Source organism: Podarcis tiliguerta (assembly GCF_965153285.1).
Source record: "Podarcis tiliguerta genome assembly, chromosome: 1".
Classification (NCBI taxonomy): domain Eukaryota; kingdom Metazoa; phylum Chordata; class Lepidosauria; order Squamata; family Lacertidae; genus Podarcis; species Podarcis tiliguerta.
Window position 1 is genome coordinate 39,090,184 of NC_139534.1, and position 15,774 is coordinate 39,105,957.

General features: G+C 38.8%; 1 protein-coding gene across 3 annotated transcripts in view; it reads left to right on the forward strand.

Moving 5' to 3' along the window:
* LRP1B (LDL receptor related protein 1B) overlaps positions 1–15,774 on the forward strand; it is a 728,211-nt gene that overhangs the window by 556,445 nt on the left and 155,992 nt on the right. For all 3 annotated transcript variants that reach the window (XM_083404224.1, XM_083404226.1, XM_083404225.1), the window contains 5 exons: positions 199–366; positions 6,436–6,618; positions 11,778–11,978; positions 12,893–13,138; positions 15,020–15,217. In XM_083404224.1, the coding sequence (XP_083260350.1) occupies positions 199–366; positions 6,436–6,618; positions 11,778–11,978; positions 12,893–13,138; positions 15,020–15,217 (996 nt within the window). The remainder of the gene's footprint in view (positions 1–198; positions 367–6,435; positions 6,619–11,777; positions 11,979–12,892; positions 13,139–15,019; positions 15,218–15,774) is intronic.

Below are 15,774 nucleotides of genomic sequence, written 5' to 3' on the forward strand. Positions count from 1 at the left end.
GTGAGATTTTTTATTCACTTAGATGTACAAAATTATTAGCTTGTTGAGTGTGTATGAACTTTGATTTGAAAAGGAGAAAATAATATGAATTAAAGCCTGGTTAAACTGAAGTGAGAACCCATCCTAAATTCTATTTTCTGCTTATAGCTCGCAAGACTACTTTAAGGCATGAGTAAAAATATTTACACATTTTTACAGATGATGACTGTGGGGATGGCAGTGATGAACTGAACTGTGCTCATTCATGCTTTGACAATCAGTTCAGATGTTCCAATGGCAGATGCATTCCGGGTCATTGGGCTTGTGATGGGGACAACGACTGTGGAGACTTCAGTGATGAAAACAAACCAAATTGCACCAAGGAAGGTTGGCATTTTATATAATTTCTCTTCCCCATTGCCAAGTAGACATGCATGAGAATGTACTGCTAAACTGAATCAACGCATATATGGTATTTGGTATTGAAGAACTTCAAAATTTAGGCCGGTATAAATGTATAAAATAAGAGATGTACACAACTCAGAACATCTGAAGGATTGTTAACAAATCTTAGTAAATGTTCTGGACTTCCATTAGAAAAAAAGTCAAAATATAATATACCACGTGCTAAGGATGGGAGCATTTTCATTATGACCATGCTTTTTCGGTTGTAGCACAGCAGCTGTAACTCTCTCTAGAGAAAATTGGCTGACCCCCTCTCTGATCATTTGTAGTTTTTAAGTGTCAACTAAAACATTTTTATTTTTCAGTGGTTTATAATCTAATTTCTAAATGCATATTATTATTATTATTATTTGCTATCTTTAAAGTAATTGTTTATATATTTCCAGCGCTTTCAGTTTTCACTGTATTGAGGTGTATGTTTATGGTAATTAACTGTCTTTTAGACCCCTTTCAGGACTGAAGGGCACTATATAAATACTTTAATAGATATTGTATGATGTTACTATCTAAGATGATCTGTAAAAATCCATTCAAAGAATGCAAGCTCATATGAAGGAGTGAATTTACAACTTTCTTCATTCTCGGGTTTCATCTGCTTGGATTGAATTTGTGTATGGTAAACAGCAATGTTGTACAAGCCAAACTATCAAGGCCATTGACAGAAATGATGTTTCTGAGAAGTATGCTTTGCAATGACTTCTTATTTAAGATACAGAAATTTAATTAATTGTGTGGCCCATGGGTTCTGTGTCAAAGAACTCTTGCAGCCCATTTGGTCTGAGAGGTTGAACCGCCCTGCTCCAGAAGCACAGATCATCCCCCCCCCCCTTTATGCTTTCAGTGTATGAGGTGCTGGAGAACCAGGCAGGCTTTGAGGGACAAATACATGCATATGCATACACAAATTGAAATCTTCATTTAAAAAATCACAACTTATCCTCACGGATTTCCCTTATCCTGATGCTTTTAGCACAAAAGAATTAATATTTAAGCATTAAAAGCAACATGAATTATTTATAAATAATTGTGCTTACCCACAGGCTACATTTTAGCTTGAGGCCAAGCTGCCTGTGAGAATGTGATTTTAAATACTATACTTAAAATCTGGTTTGCAGCTTTTTATAAAATCCCGTTTGCCCTTTATACAGACATTTCTGTTTGCACTGAATTATGTTGCTCTTTTAAGTATAGGAAAGATGTAATGCATACTGGGGAAAGACTAGAAACCCAAGTAGGTGCTGGCTGAAGAAAATCCTGAGGCGCTGTTGAGTAGACTCCATTTATTTCATTTTAATTGATTATTAATAACTAAGAATGTAAATTCCCTCCTTTCCATTTCACATTGAATTGCTAAAACAGGGATTGGGAATCTGTGGCCCTCCAGATCCCCCAAATTATTGGACTACAACTCCCATGAACCCTGTCTGTTGGCCATAGTGGCTGTGGCTGACAGGAGCTGGAGCCCGCCAACATCTGAAGGGCATCTCTGTTTCTCCTCCCCATTTCACCCCGAAGTGTATTGTTCTTTAAGCTTGTAAGACAGGATCTCCGTATCTCATTTTTCTCTTTTTAATTTACAAAAGCCACCCTGCTTGTGCACTTCCCCAAGGCATCTTCTTGGTCACTGTGAGATCAGAATGCCGGATTAGGTGGTCTTTGGCCTGCTCCAACAGGACTTCTTACACATACTTAGTTTGTGGCAGGGCTTCTCATTCTTTTTTAAAAATTGTGCATGCAATTGGAAGACAATAATTGTCTGAAAAGCAAGATAAAAATAAAATAATAAAGTAGTGTTCCTGATCGGCCCAGGAGTTTCCCTTGCATGGAGGAGTCATTTGCTCATAACTCGGTGTGTGCATAGGGGCACTTCACATGATTGCCAAACATGCAGCCAGAGCCAAAAGCCAGAGCCAGTCAGTGTAGTCCTGTAACTTCAGTGTTTGAGCAGGTTCATGTGATTTCCCCCTCTCCCAAGATGAGTGCCAAGAACAATCATTGCAATCAATGGTCAGGCGAAAGATCCACTGAAATTAGACTGCTCTCAGCTGGACATAGAATATCATCAGGGACAAGGCTAAATAAATCTCATAGCAGGGCAGTTCAGATTGTGAGTGCCACAACAGATCAGGTATTTTCAAATATCCCTGCCAATTGCACCTCAGGTGTTGCTGGGATATGGAAAACAGCCTCCCCGAGTGGACTGTACATGAATAGTGTCAAACTGAAGAAGACGCTCATTTTAAGCATCTCTGCTCCACAACATTTAGGCAAAGCTTCATAAACAGTGTAAAAGTTGCCTGTGCTCTGTTCAAAAGGTATATTGTTCCCACACTTCCTATGTTCATTCTATGAATAAGCCCTTATTAAACAAGTGGAGTAAATTAATCTGGTGCTAAGAAAATCATTTCTCTTTGTAGCCCTGCCTCTGATCTGCTGAAGGGGAAGCTGATGTTCATCTGGCAGAACTGGCCCAGAAACATTTATGTTACACGTAACATAAAACTTTTATGTTATGTGGGTAATGTTGGGAGCTTTGTTCTAGGTAGCAGGGGGGTCTCCTGAGATACCCAAGCAGGAGTAACAAAGGGAGAGGGTTTTTTGAATAAACTTTTTCTTTTTTAAGGCAGATCATAAGACAAATTACTGAAGGCTTGTCCCAGAATTGAGGAGTGAGATAAATGATGCAGTACAGATCAAATAATACTTGCACAGTGATGCTTCAGTATCAACTGGTGTGGTGGGGAAAGTGCTGAAATCTGACTCCTTTTATGATCTGCTGGAAACCTGTGACAAAAGAGTGAAAGTGGGGATCCTCTGTAGCATCATAAATCCGAAGCAAAGTGAAATTCTCATTCAGTGACCATGACAAGGATTTACTGGGACATGAGGGCACAAGCAAGCAAGCAACCTAATGCTTCAAGGAGTTGATCAGAAATAGTAAATGCCTTTTGGAAAGTGGGCAAATGTTCAGGAAAAAGGTGCAGTGTTTAACATATTTATGAAAGGGGAAGCCATGGGCAAAGTGGAGGCCAACAGGGGCACTCCTAAGCAAAGAACAACAAAGGCTGAAGAGTTCGGGCATCCAAATCTAGCTACAGCCTCAGAAAAACAAAGGAAGAACGATTTCCTGGTGAAAAAAACTAGAGAGCAATTGTCTGAGTTTGTAGATAGTAGGACACTTGGCTCTGCATCTTTGGCAGGTAGTGAGGTGGAGTGACAGAGCTTACCTGACCTTCTGACAGCTGAGTCATTCTACTTATGAGGAGGGGAAAGGCAAGGCAGCAGGGAAGTCTGCATAATGCACCACTAACTCAAGCTGCTTCGGAAGCTGCCTTCCCAAGAAGAAAAGTGACTGTTCTTGATTGGTGTCACCAGGTTCCAAACAGGGCATTCTGTCAACAGCAGGAAAGTTGGCTGCTGTTGGAGACTGCTGAGTTAAGAGAAAATTGAGTGACTTAATTACAAATAGGCTGTAAGATGTGCTTGGATGTCTTTGCCAAGTGCAGTTCTGCATGCAGTTTACCACTTGTAAGTCCCACATAAATCCATGACTATGAATGGCTGGTCACTGGAATATTATTATGTGCTGGAAAGTTTGGAAATAAGCAACGCATACACTCTTAAGTTTTAGATGCCTGAAAACCCAAATATTATTATATGATAGAAACTAGTCAGTTTCGTTATAATTTCAGCAAATATCCACATAAGTAGCTTTTTTCGCAGGGTAGCAGCATACATTCTTTATGCTTGAAAAGTCGTGGATGAATAAACATTTGAATTCCGTGTTGTGGAATATGATGTATGTAGTGCTAAGGACACTTCACTGTGAAGCCGCAAGCACAGATTTCTCCCTGCTTTGAAACTCAATGATGTGATGACTTTGAGCAAGGGTTGCTTGAAATTACCTCAAAGTAACATCACAAAATAGCAGTATAAAACTTCAAAGAAAACTAGGAGCAATTACATTGGCAAACCTTGCAAAAGCTAAATTTATGGTACAAACATTTTTGTAAAACAACCATAGGTAGCCTTGAAGTTCTTTCAGTCTTTGAGTAAAATAAAGAAACAAGTTGCATCAGTGCAACAGTTTTCTGATCTTCTCAGCATCAATAGACTGCGTAAAGAAAATTAGTAACTGAAAAGGATGTCTCCAAGTTTAAAGAAAGCATAGGATTGTGACTATCACAGAGGAAGGAGGAGCAAGAATGAACTTAATTAAAATACACTTCTTTGTGGCAGAAGTATAAGACATGGTTCAGAGTAGTGGGAGGTGAAGGTCCCGTCAATCTACTAGTCTCTCCCTCCTTACAACTGGGGTGAAATCAGAATAAATGGTGTATAAGCAAATAATACTTGACCAGCAGCTCCTATCCTGTTTCATCTCATTCTTGTTAATCCCACAGAGAACACAGTCTGGTTAACAACAGAAGAGGGGTGAAGAATACATAAAACCCATTCTAAGAAAAGAATGATAATAATTATATAGCCAGAAGTTGTTCCTTCAACTTGCCTCAAGTTGCTTATTTGGTCTTCAGAATGTATTGGATCTCTGAATAGTGTAGGGTGCTTGAGTACTCCCACCCACCATATTTCTATTACTCACTGGTTAGCTATACATCCATGTATCTCAGGATATATCATCCATGTATCTTGTGGTCTCAGGATGGGTTGAATCATGTAGTCCTGCTCCACTGAACTTTGGCACTAAAACCCTAGGAAGTCAAAATTGCTTTCACAATTCATTCTAATCCACTGAAGGGAAACTAATTTTTTTTAAAAGCCCACTTCACTGAATCTGAGATCTTTAGGACATGAGAGGGGTGTAGCACAACCCCCCATTTGCATCTCACCTCAGTATCCAGCAAAGGGCAGTTACAGTTGTGTTTGTTTATTTGCAGTTAATGGAGACATGTGGACTATTGGGAAATCCATTCCACTTAACAGTGGGGAGGAGTTGTGGTGGACCACGTGGCCACCAACTCCCCTCTGGGGACGGGGGACTGAGTCCCATGTCACTCGGAGGCTCCCTGCCATGCCATCACCCAGCCAGCCAATCCTCCTGCTTCTTCAAACTTCCGCCCGCCCTTCCTAATTTACAGGTTTCGTCATTGGCCTTGCTATGGACCGCGGTTGGTCGCCATTGAGGGGCCTGGTAGAAATTTTTCCACTTGGCAGATTGGCATGGGCCATTGGTTTTTGCCTACCTCATAGCAATCGTCACAACTTTATAAGATTTGGTGGTTAGGCATTGGTTGATCTTATTATGGGGGAGGGGAGGTGTGGCCATCACCTGCCCCTCTAAGCTTAATGGTATTCCGTTAAAAGAATCCGGGGGTGTGGATCTCGTCTGAAGCCCGGGTCGGGGGCTAGGGCCATGACACGACCCTGACAGGAACACCAGGGGGAGCTTGAGTTGGTATGCATCGACGGGGCTCCCCCTATCGGTGGTTGACCCTTACCGGACTCCCTGCATGACAGGCAGGAGTCAAATATAGTCATGTCAACTCCAGTGCCTAAGCCAATACCACTCACATTCTGTAACCAATAAAATTATGACCAAATTATTAACTGCAATAATATTAACCTAATATCCATGTCCTTGTGTCTCATTCATTGAGGAGAGGTGGTTTTGGGGTCTCGACATGCAATTTGCTGATATTGATCATGTATAGAGCAGATTTCAGGCACTAGTGGGGAGGAGAATCTACTTTTTTCTTTGCTTGTGCTCAGCTGCCCTGCATAAGCATATGTAGGATCAGAGAGGAGTTGCTGATATACATTAGATAGATAGATGATAGATAGATAGATAGATAGATATAGATAGATAGATAGATAGATAGATAGATGATAGATAGATAGATAGATAGATAGATAGATAGATAGATATAGATTTGGCATAGCATCTCCAGTGAAGTGTCTGTGTTAGAACAGGTTTCTCACAGAGACATTTGTCATCTTGATCATCTATTTGTATTATTATTATCATCTTAGAAACAGCCTCTCTTGGAGGATGTAATGGGAAAGAATTTCAGTGCCACCCGGATGGAAACTGTATTCCTGACTTATGGCGCTGTGATGGAGAAAAGGACTGTGAGGATGGCAGCGACGAAAAGTTCTGTAATGGAACCATACGCCCATGTGACGCTAAAACAAAATTTTCCTGCAAGACCACAGGTACAAAAAAAATGTTTAAGAGTAAAGTAATATTTGTTTATTTCAAAGCAATATACCAATTTTATATTGCCAAAACCAGAGATAATTTTTGGCTCTGCCAGTATAAAAGTGGTCATGCTTCTCTTTAATGCTGCTATTTGCTTTTCGCTTAAAGTTGGAGTCAGATCTGGAGAACTGCTGGCCATACCAACATTGTATCTGCCAGGGTTACGGAGGGTTCTGTGTTGGCAGGGACACTGGATCCAAAATCTTTCTGAAGTTTGGAAGGGAGGTCTGATACTATCCTGTGGCCCATGGGACAAACTCCCAGGGACTGCATGACTAAAAGTTACATTACTGCTTGAAATATTTTCTTTTTTATTATCTTTGTAGACCTTGTTCATGCACAGTGAGTGTCACTCCCCATGAGCAGAAATGCTGATATATACACACAGTTATGCTCTGTTATTTTATAAATTACAATGACCTCCCTCATTTAAAATTATTTTTGGAGTTTTGTTTGATGTGGTTTTATCTATTTCATTGTATTATTTCAATGTAAAACACTCCAGATGCAATTGGCAAAGAGTGCTATTAAATAAGAAATATAGCATAGTGTAAATATTTCAAAACGATTGAAAGCTTTGCAGGTAGAAGCTGTGTGTATGTAACAGCTATAAAAGCAAAGAATGAATTACTATAGGGCAGTTATTTAGAGAATAATACAGAATAAAACAATGTCTAGGGGGGAAAAAACCTTTTTTTTCATAAATACATTCAAATTGAAATAAGTATCAAAACATGCATAACAATAAAAGTTTAATTGTAGGCCTTTTCCTAGGTAGTGCAATAAAGATTAATGTGCTCACATATGCATTTTGTTTTAGATAATAGCAAGTGTCTAGCCTATCAGAGTGTAGGAAGAATATTCTATTATAGATTATTTTCTTTTCATTAAGGTGAAAAGAAGTCTAAACATATCTCTTATGTGGTCACAAACCTGAACAAAATTAAATCAACAACCATACAAGTAAAATATCACAACATGCAAAGTACATTAAAATGGGTTGTACTACATATATGCTATATGATGTCAGGAATACTTAAAACATGTCTAAAATAAGCTATACAACATGATACCTTTAACTTACATATTTTAAGGTAAGTTTGTTTTTTTAAAAAGAACTTAAAAATTGTAACAGCAGCTGGTTTACCCAATTGATATTTGTGTTTTTATAGCCAGAAGGAAATATCCATCCACAATCCCTGTTAATAATCTGTTCAGACCTGTCAAAAGTTAGACCAGATACCATTCGGAAGTCCTGCCTGAAAATTTTGAGAGAATGGTGTCACCAATGTCATTTTGTCATCTTTATATAAATTATAGGGGGAAAGTGAAAAAGAAGTCAAGGAAGTAGACTTATTCTAAAAGTGTATATATCTATAAAACAAAATTGAGGCAGTGTGTTATTATGGAAGCAAACTCAATTTACTTTGGGTTATTTCCAATTTACTTGGCATCAGTGGCTTCCATTAGCTCTCTGTTGGCCTAGACTGGGCAATTAAATAAAAACCTCATGTTGAGCCAACAAAGCAACAGACTTGAAGAGAACAGAGGAGGAAATACGAACAACTTTGAAAAATTAACAATCGTGAGATGTTGGATGAGACCTGAGAATATTGGGGGCAGGATCAAACAAGGGGAAAAAATGAGGAGAGGGATGTAGCAGGGAAAGATGAATGTAATCATCTTAGAAATAGACACTATGGGGCCTGTTGGCAGTTGTAAAAGTTTGAATTTAGTTAGAGACAACAGCTGCTGTTCATTTGCAGATCTGGGGAGCTTTTCTGCCACTGAGTAGGGATGGGGAGGAATTCATACTTCCTGGAACAACACATGAAGAAAACACAGCTAGCTTTCAAAATATGCACTTCTCTGAATTTTGTGATGCAGTTCTCCAACAAAAAAGTGTGTATTTGGGGGAAGTGTGCATAACATTGCATATATTAATGAAAATAATATACCAAAATGCATTTTATTAGGGAATTTTTCTCATAAAAATGTGTATATTCTGGAAAATTGTGTACAAAGGTGTGTATATTACACTAAAATGCTTTTATGTTAAAAATATATATTGCAAACTGATATGGAGATTGATGAACAGAAAAATAGGAAACTAAGAGAAACTGAAATGGAAAGATTAGGCTCTCCAGAAGTGCCAACTTAAGTAGAAGATTGAGGGGGTGATGATGCACACATGATGTATGCTTGAAACAGGGATGTTGGGAGCTAGAGTGTGGAGCCAAATGAGGCAGCAGTGTGGTGTCAATGGCTGGCAACTCCTCTCTGGTGCTCAGTCTCCTCCTCTTACCATCTCCACTGGCCCAGGGCTGCCTCTGTGACCTCCCCCCTCCCCAAAAACATTTTATTGGGGAGGCTTCTGGTGCCAAATTCACAGACGGGTGGTTTTGTATTAAGGGAATGTTACGTATTTTTCTGGAATATAATCATCATGGCCCAGCTTAGGATGTAGATGTAGATATACCCAACAAAGGTCCCCCTAACTCAGGGATGGGGAACCAATGGCTCTTCTGATGGGCATTTGAGTGTAGTAACAGCTTGAAAACCACAGGTTCCCCATTTCTGCGCTAGCTCGATAAAGACTTGCACATGCAAATTTATGCTGCACACACGGTTTCTGCAACATGATGCAAGAACTGGGGCTTGAAGTTTATAGCCCCTACACGAAAGAACACATACATATCAGCTGTTTAGGAGGGTTCCTTCCCCCTATACTTTCTTTCTGTTAAATAACTTATAGGTATAATTACTACCAGAGATAGAGGAGAAACACACCCATCCGTCAAATTGCACTTCTCTCAGTTTTGCGGTGCAGTTCTCCAACCATGCAATGAAAAAAATGCATGTAGCAAAGTAAAATAAGCATATAAATGCATATATTAGTGAAAATGGCACACAAAGATGCTTAATAATATTAGGGGAAATTGATTGAAAAAGTCTGTATAGTAGTCAAAACTGCATTTTTGTGCGTTGAGAGAAATTAGCACTAAAATGCTGATGAATTCTCAGGAGGAATTTTTTTAAAAAAACAATCACACACACACACACAAATTGCTGTGGAAATGTAAGAACTGAATTTAAGAAACAGAGAACCAAAATCAACCTATTTGTCCATCCCTAATTACTTATCTGACAGACCTGCACATTTACAGTTGAATAAGGACCAATAGTACTATACTCAGAGCATTGGGCATGGATCAGCTAATGGGAATGATGTAGACAACAAGAGAAAAGGAAAAGGAAAATTACAGAACTGCTTAAATTAATGGAGGCAAAGTGGGAGGATTCTGGATAATTCTTTTCATATGAAATGGAATCTGTCCAATGTTGGAATAGGTTTTTTTAGCACCATGAAATATTTCCTTAAGCTTTTTTGAGTTTATGATTGTATATTACTCTGGTACCTCGGTTCTCAAACGTCTCCGTTGACGAATGTTTCAGAACCCGAACGATGAAAAGCCGGAAGTAAATGCTTCTGTTTTCAAACGCTCCTCAGGTCGAACAGCTTCCGCTTTGTGTTTTTCAGTTTTCTCAGTTGAATTTCCAGATAGCTATTTGCTCCTCAGTTTTCAAATGTTTCAGAACACAAACGGTCTTCCGGAACAGAATATATTCAAGAACCAAGGTACCACTGTATTAGTTAGCAGTAAGTGCAGTTGTATACTATTTTACTACGTCAGTCAATATTATTAAATTATTTATACCTTACAGGTTATGTGTTAAAGCTGGGAGATTGTTAGAGTCATTGGAGCAAAGTTACCTGTCATGGATGGCTAGAATTTCTGCTTTGGGGGTCCTGTTTTTCCAGTTTTTTATTTACTGTCCTTTTACTACTAGTACCTACAAGATAGTTAAACTCATGGCAAAAGGATTTTCATGAAAAGCATGTGAAGAAAGCATGGAAACAGGCAGAGAAATGGGCACATGTGCAGTTCGTTCATGTACAACAACAGGACACATGCAATTGCCTTGAGTTTCTTGGCTACAGCTTGTGGTCAGTGTGGAGAGAGCTTAACCATGATCCTGGATTCAGACCATATTCTAAGCCAATCCTTGGCCTAGCTCAGCATGACAGAGGAGTAAGACAGATTGAGGCAATGGCAAAGCCGCTGTAAGAACCCCTCCAAGAGTCCACATGTTGACATAGTAAGCCATAGTGTAATGGTGTCTCTGTTTGTATAGAGCTTCACTAACGCCAAACAGCAGATTCCCCAGTGCCACTGTTCATGTTTGAACCGGGATTGAGATACAGCTAACTACAAAATGATCACGGAAGGGCGATTAAAACAAAATCAGTGCTTCGGCAGTTCAATTGACTTGAAATAAATTTAGGAGCGTAATAACTCTCAGTATTTGCCTTTAATCTCAATAATTCAGATTTATACTTTAATATTGCTTAAACAAAAATGGCAGTTCGGGAAAGAAAGGAAAAAATAGCAAAGGCTGAAGGCAGAAAATGTCACCTGAATAAGCATGTCCCTATAGGGACATTTCTACACTTGATACCAGATATTGTGGTAACTTTTTGAAACATGGCAACCCTATTTGATAGTGTCTCAGAGATATGAAGCTGGTTATAAGTATTCTATCTAAACAACTGATCATAGATTACCCCTTTTTATTTTTGATTATTCAAAAATTATTATATTTCACAAATTTGTTTCAGTTTCATCTTGGATTGGGGGTGGGCGGGGGGTGGATACTTTGTTACCACTTCTATTCTTATTCAGAATTCTGTTTTTACCTAGTCACATTGCAAAGTGTAACTGTTCTCATAAAATTTCGTCCTCCTTTGCATTTAAAAATGCACTAAAGAGGAAGAGGAATAAAGCTCATGTTTTTAATAACACTGCACACACGCACACATTTTCTCTATATACTCTCCTCGGACAGATAAAATGTTGAATTACTTCCGTGCACTTTTGTTCCATCAAAGGCTTTTTAAATTTGACATTGGGGCAGGAAATGGCTGTTCTCAACTTTGTTGTAGGTGTTATTTTAAAATACAAGGCAAAGTTTTTCCGAACATTTTTGTTCAGAATATTTTCCTGCATTTGCTTTTGGTCTGATTCTGTGTGTTTATTTTTCTCTTTTCAAGGGAGATGCATTAGCAAAGCATGGCTGTGTGATGGGGACATTGACTGTGAGGATCGCTCTGATGAAGATCATTGTGAAGGGTATATGTGCGGACCACCAAAATACCCCTGCGCAAATGAAACTTCCATCTGCCTACAGCCGGAGAAGCTCTGCAATGGGATAAGAGATTGCCCGGATGGATCTGATGAAGATGTCCTTTGTGGTACTTCATGCTCTTTCCTATATTAAAAAGTTCCCTTTATCAGATTTATCGTGTATACTTGCATCTGCCCTTTGGAAACATTAATATTGTGAAAGCTTTGTGCATTATCACTTGAGCTTTTCATTATCCCTTTCCTTGTTACACTTGAAATTGCACAACATTTCACTGAAATGGATCTGCACAATTTTCGTTTTCCCAGTTCTAGATGGTTGTAGCAGACTTCCAAACTCTGCATTCAGTGATAATTTTCACACTGTCAAAGTGATACAGTGAAGGGATTAGAGAGGCAAGTCCTGCCATGACCTATGCATGTTCTCTAGACCATTTGTGATCCCTACCATTGTAGACAACCATTTGGAGGGTAGGCTTTTTGCACTGTGATGTTGCACGTGGTCCTATTGTATTCATTTTATTCTGACCTAGAATGGTACCCAATGTACCTTTTACAGTGGTACCTTGGGTTACAAACACCTCAGGTTACAAACACCTCAGGTTACTAACACTTCGGGTTACAGACTCCGCTAACCCAGAAGTAGTACCTCGGGTTAAGAACTTTGCTTCAGGATGTGAACAGAAATCATGCGGCGCAGCGGGAGGCCCCATTAGCTAAAGTGATACCTCAGGTTAAGAACTGTTTCAGGTTAAGAACGGACCTTTGGAACGAATTAAGTTTGTAACCAGAGGTACCACTGTATAAGCAAAAATCCTTATGTGTGGTAACATACTCCACTTTTCCTTCCAACACTAATAAAAGATGCAGTGAAATTTATTTATACTGATTCCTGAGAAGTTCTATACATTAATTTTCTCTAGTCTCAATCCAGTACAATTTACTACAGATCTGGTAGCCTTCTTTTAGTCTGCATTTTATGTCTGAAAAACACCCACTTCTGTTTTGTTTTCTTCAATTGCAGATGAATGCTTGCTTAACAATGGCGGTTGCAGCCACCAGTGCTCAATAGTTCCTGGAGGTAGAATTGTGTGTTCATGCTCACCAGGATTGTACCTGAGCTCAGACAATAAAACCTGTGAATTCATAGATTATTGTGCCAAACACCAGAAGTGCAGCCAAGTGTGTGAACAGCATAAAAATACCGTTAAGTGCTCCTGTTATGAAGGTTGGAAGCTCAATAAAGATGGAGAAAGCTGTGCTAATATCGGTAAGTTGACATTTACAGACTATTCACTACTGTAGAGCTCCATTTATGAAAATATAGGGGAACCAAAATAAGGCCTATTCACTTTGGAGAAGCAGTATGAGTCACTGGTTGTTTCATCTTTAACTCTTAAACACCTAGATTAAAAGGGTTTTGAACGTTTATTCACAAATTGTAGAGATTTACAAATTGCCATTCAATTAACAAAGCTTGAAATACAGATCTGATTATTTATACTTGCATTTTTCACATGGGGGGACATCCATAGTGTATAATCTGGGGATTATATAATCTTTCTTCTGACCACTGTGGGAGTAACTGCCCTTTTGAGTAGTAATGAGCGGAACACTGGATTAACATAGTCGGTCTACCTCCTTTTAACATTTATAAACTTTTTTTTACAAAATAAAACAGAATTCTTTACAACTCTTATAACAGCACACCCTCTTTTACAGACCGCAAGCAACATCTACCCTGAGACATCCATACATGATTAAGCCAACAGTTCCTTTGGCCTAGATTACACCAAAGAACCCCATACATTTACATCTGTACTGAGGAAAGGGGTTTATGATTCACAACTTCAGGGCTAGTGTTGGGGGTTTGAAGCTGCTGCCATTAGGCATCTAACACTGTAATATTCTGTACATATAATTCATCTCCAATTTTCCTCTCATTCCAAATGGATGTTGAATTTAGATGGGTGATTACTTACAAATAAAAGTAATACAATTTTTATTTATCCTATTTTGTTCTCCTGTTTTTTGGTAAACCTAGGTAAGGTTGTTGCTGAGCCTGAAGATATGTTGACATATATGAAGTTTCTGGAACACTATTTCCATTCTGCCTAGAGTCTTGAACAGAAGTTTGCCTGTTAGTAGCAGGGGATGCACCACAGCATTTTGCTGTGGATCCCCATTGTTGTTGCTGCTTGCTATTTTTACTCTTTTTCTATAAAGAGAAATCAAGTGTTGTAAAGAGTCCCCATTTGTTCACTGTATGTGTGTGTCGGTTTGTCGGTGAAATGAACCCACCCATGGATAAGGTCGTGTTTTTGGCATACGTGTATACCCAAGTTATGCAGAAGTCTCTGACTAACGAGCTTATGTGTTAGTTCATAAAATGAAAATAAGCAAGGACTGAACATGCTTAGTAGCCTCCAGGAAACATGGGATGTTGAAGGTGTAAATTATGGGAAGGGGAGAGAAGGAAAAGGTGCGAAATGAGCCCTAGACATCTGGAGGTAGTGGGATAGAATGGATAAGTGCCATGAAGTGCTTTCTAAAAACTCATCTACAAATGCAGTGAAGTTGCAGGAGGATAAAAGGACATGTTTTTCCTTTCCCACAATAGAAGAATTGCCCCACACTTTCTACTATAAATCAATCAAGTGCTCAGTCCTTCAGGGCTAGATAGCAAAGCACAGGGGAAGGTTCTTAAGAGAGCAAAATGAGAACTGTATTGCTTCCTTCCCTTGTCTTGAGGTGGAGGATTGCTCTGCCAGGCTGCACTTCTTACATGAGAGAAAGCACAATTGGTCACAGTTGGTTTTACTTTTGAGTAGACATGTACAGGATTCTGCTGTGAATATTTCTGAGCTGTCACCAATGATAAATTTCTGCTACTAGAACTTCAGACCACAGTTAGATTGTTGAATCTAATTTTCACTTTTGCAGTGTCAGATCAATATTGTTGTAGCTGAATAAAGGTTAGATTTAAGTGGCAATGTGTATTTTAGAAAAAAATACTACAAGAAATGTAATGCATAAGTATTTTATGGTTATAATATTCTGTCAGAGTTAGTCTAATGAATGCCTTTTTATTACTGTCACCATAATGATATAATCATTATATTTTATACAAATAATACTTTTGCATTCCCAGATCCATTTGAAGCTTTCATAATTTTCTCTATTCGGCATGAGATCAGAAGGATCGATCTACAGAAACGGGATTACAGCCTGTTAGTTCCTGGTTTGAGAAATACAATAGCACTTGATTTTCACTTCAATCAGAGCTTACTGTACTGGACAGATGTGGTTGAAGATAAAATTTACAGAGGCAAGCTTTCTGAAACTGGAGGTATGAAATGAAGTTTTATTTATTTTTAATGAAGAATTATTTATTTTTAATGATCTTGGGAAAAGCCAACTGGAGAAAACTGGTGAAATTATGTTGAATCCATGAAATTCTGGGGAAATTATTTCTCCCACATGCTATTACAGAATACAGTTCAAAATGGCTCTTATAATGTGATACTATTTCCCCCTTGTTTAATGTTCTCCAAACTTTTTTGATTTTCACCTTTTGCTTGTGGTACTAGTGGGGTAGGAAACCTGGGGGGAAAAATCCATCTGGCAGCCAATGTGCCCCTTTGGTTTCAGACAGTACATGGGTAAACGAGTCTAAAAAGCCTGAGACACAAATTTTCACGGCCCTCTAATGGTTATGGTGGCTCATTTTACCAGAAGTAATGTAGTTAGCATAAACTCTGGAAGTGTATACCCTCAATTCTGACCAAACTAAGCTTCCTAGGCAAACTCGAACCTCTATGTTTAGGGGCAGTATGCCATTGAATACAGTTTACTGAGAGGCAGTAATGAGGGAGAGCTATTATAAGACCCTCATATAAGCTCACC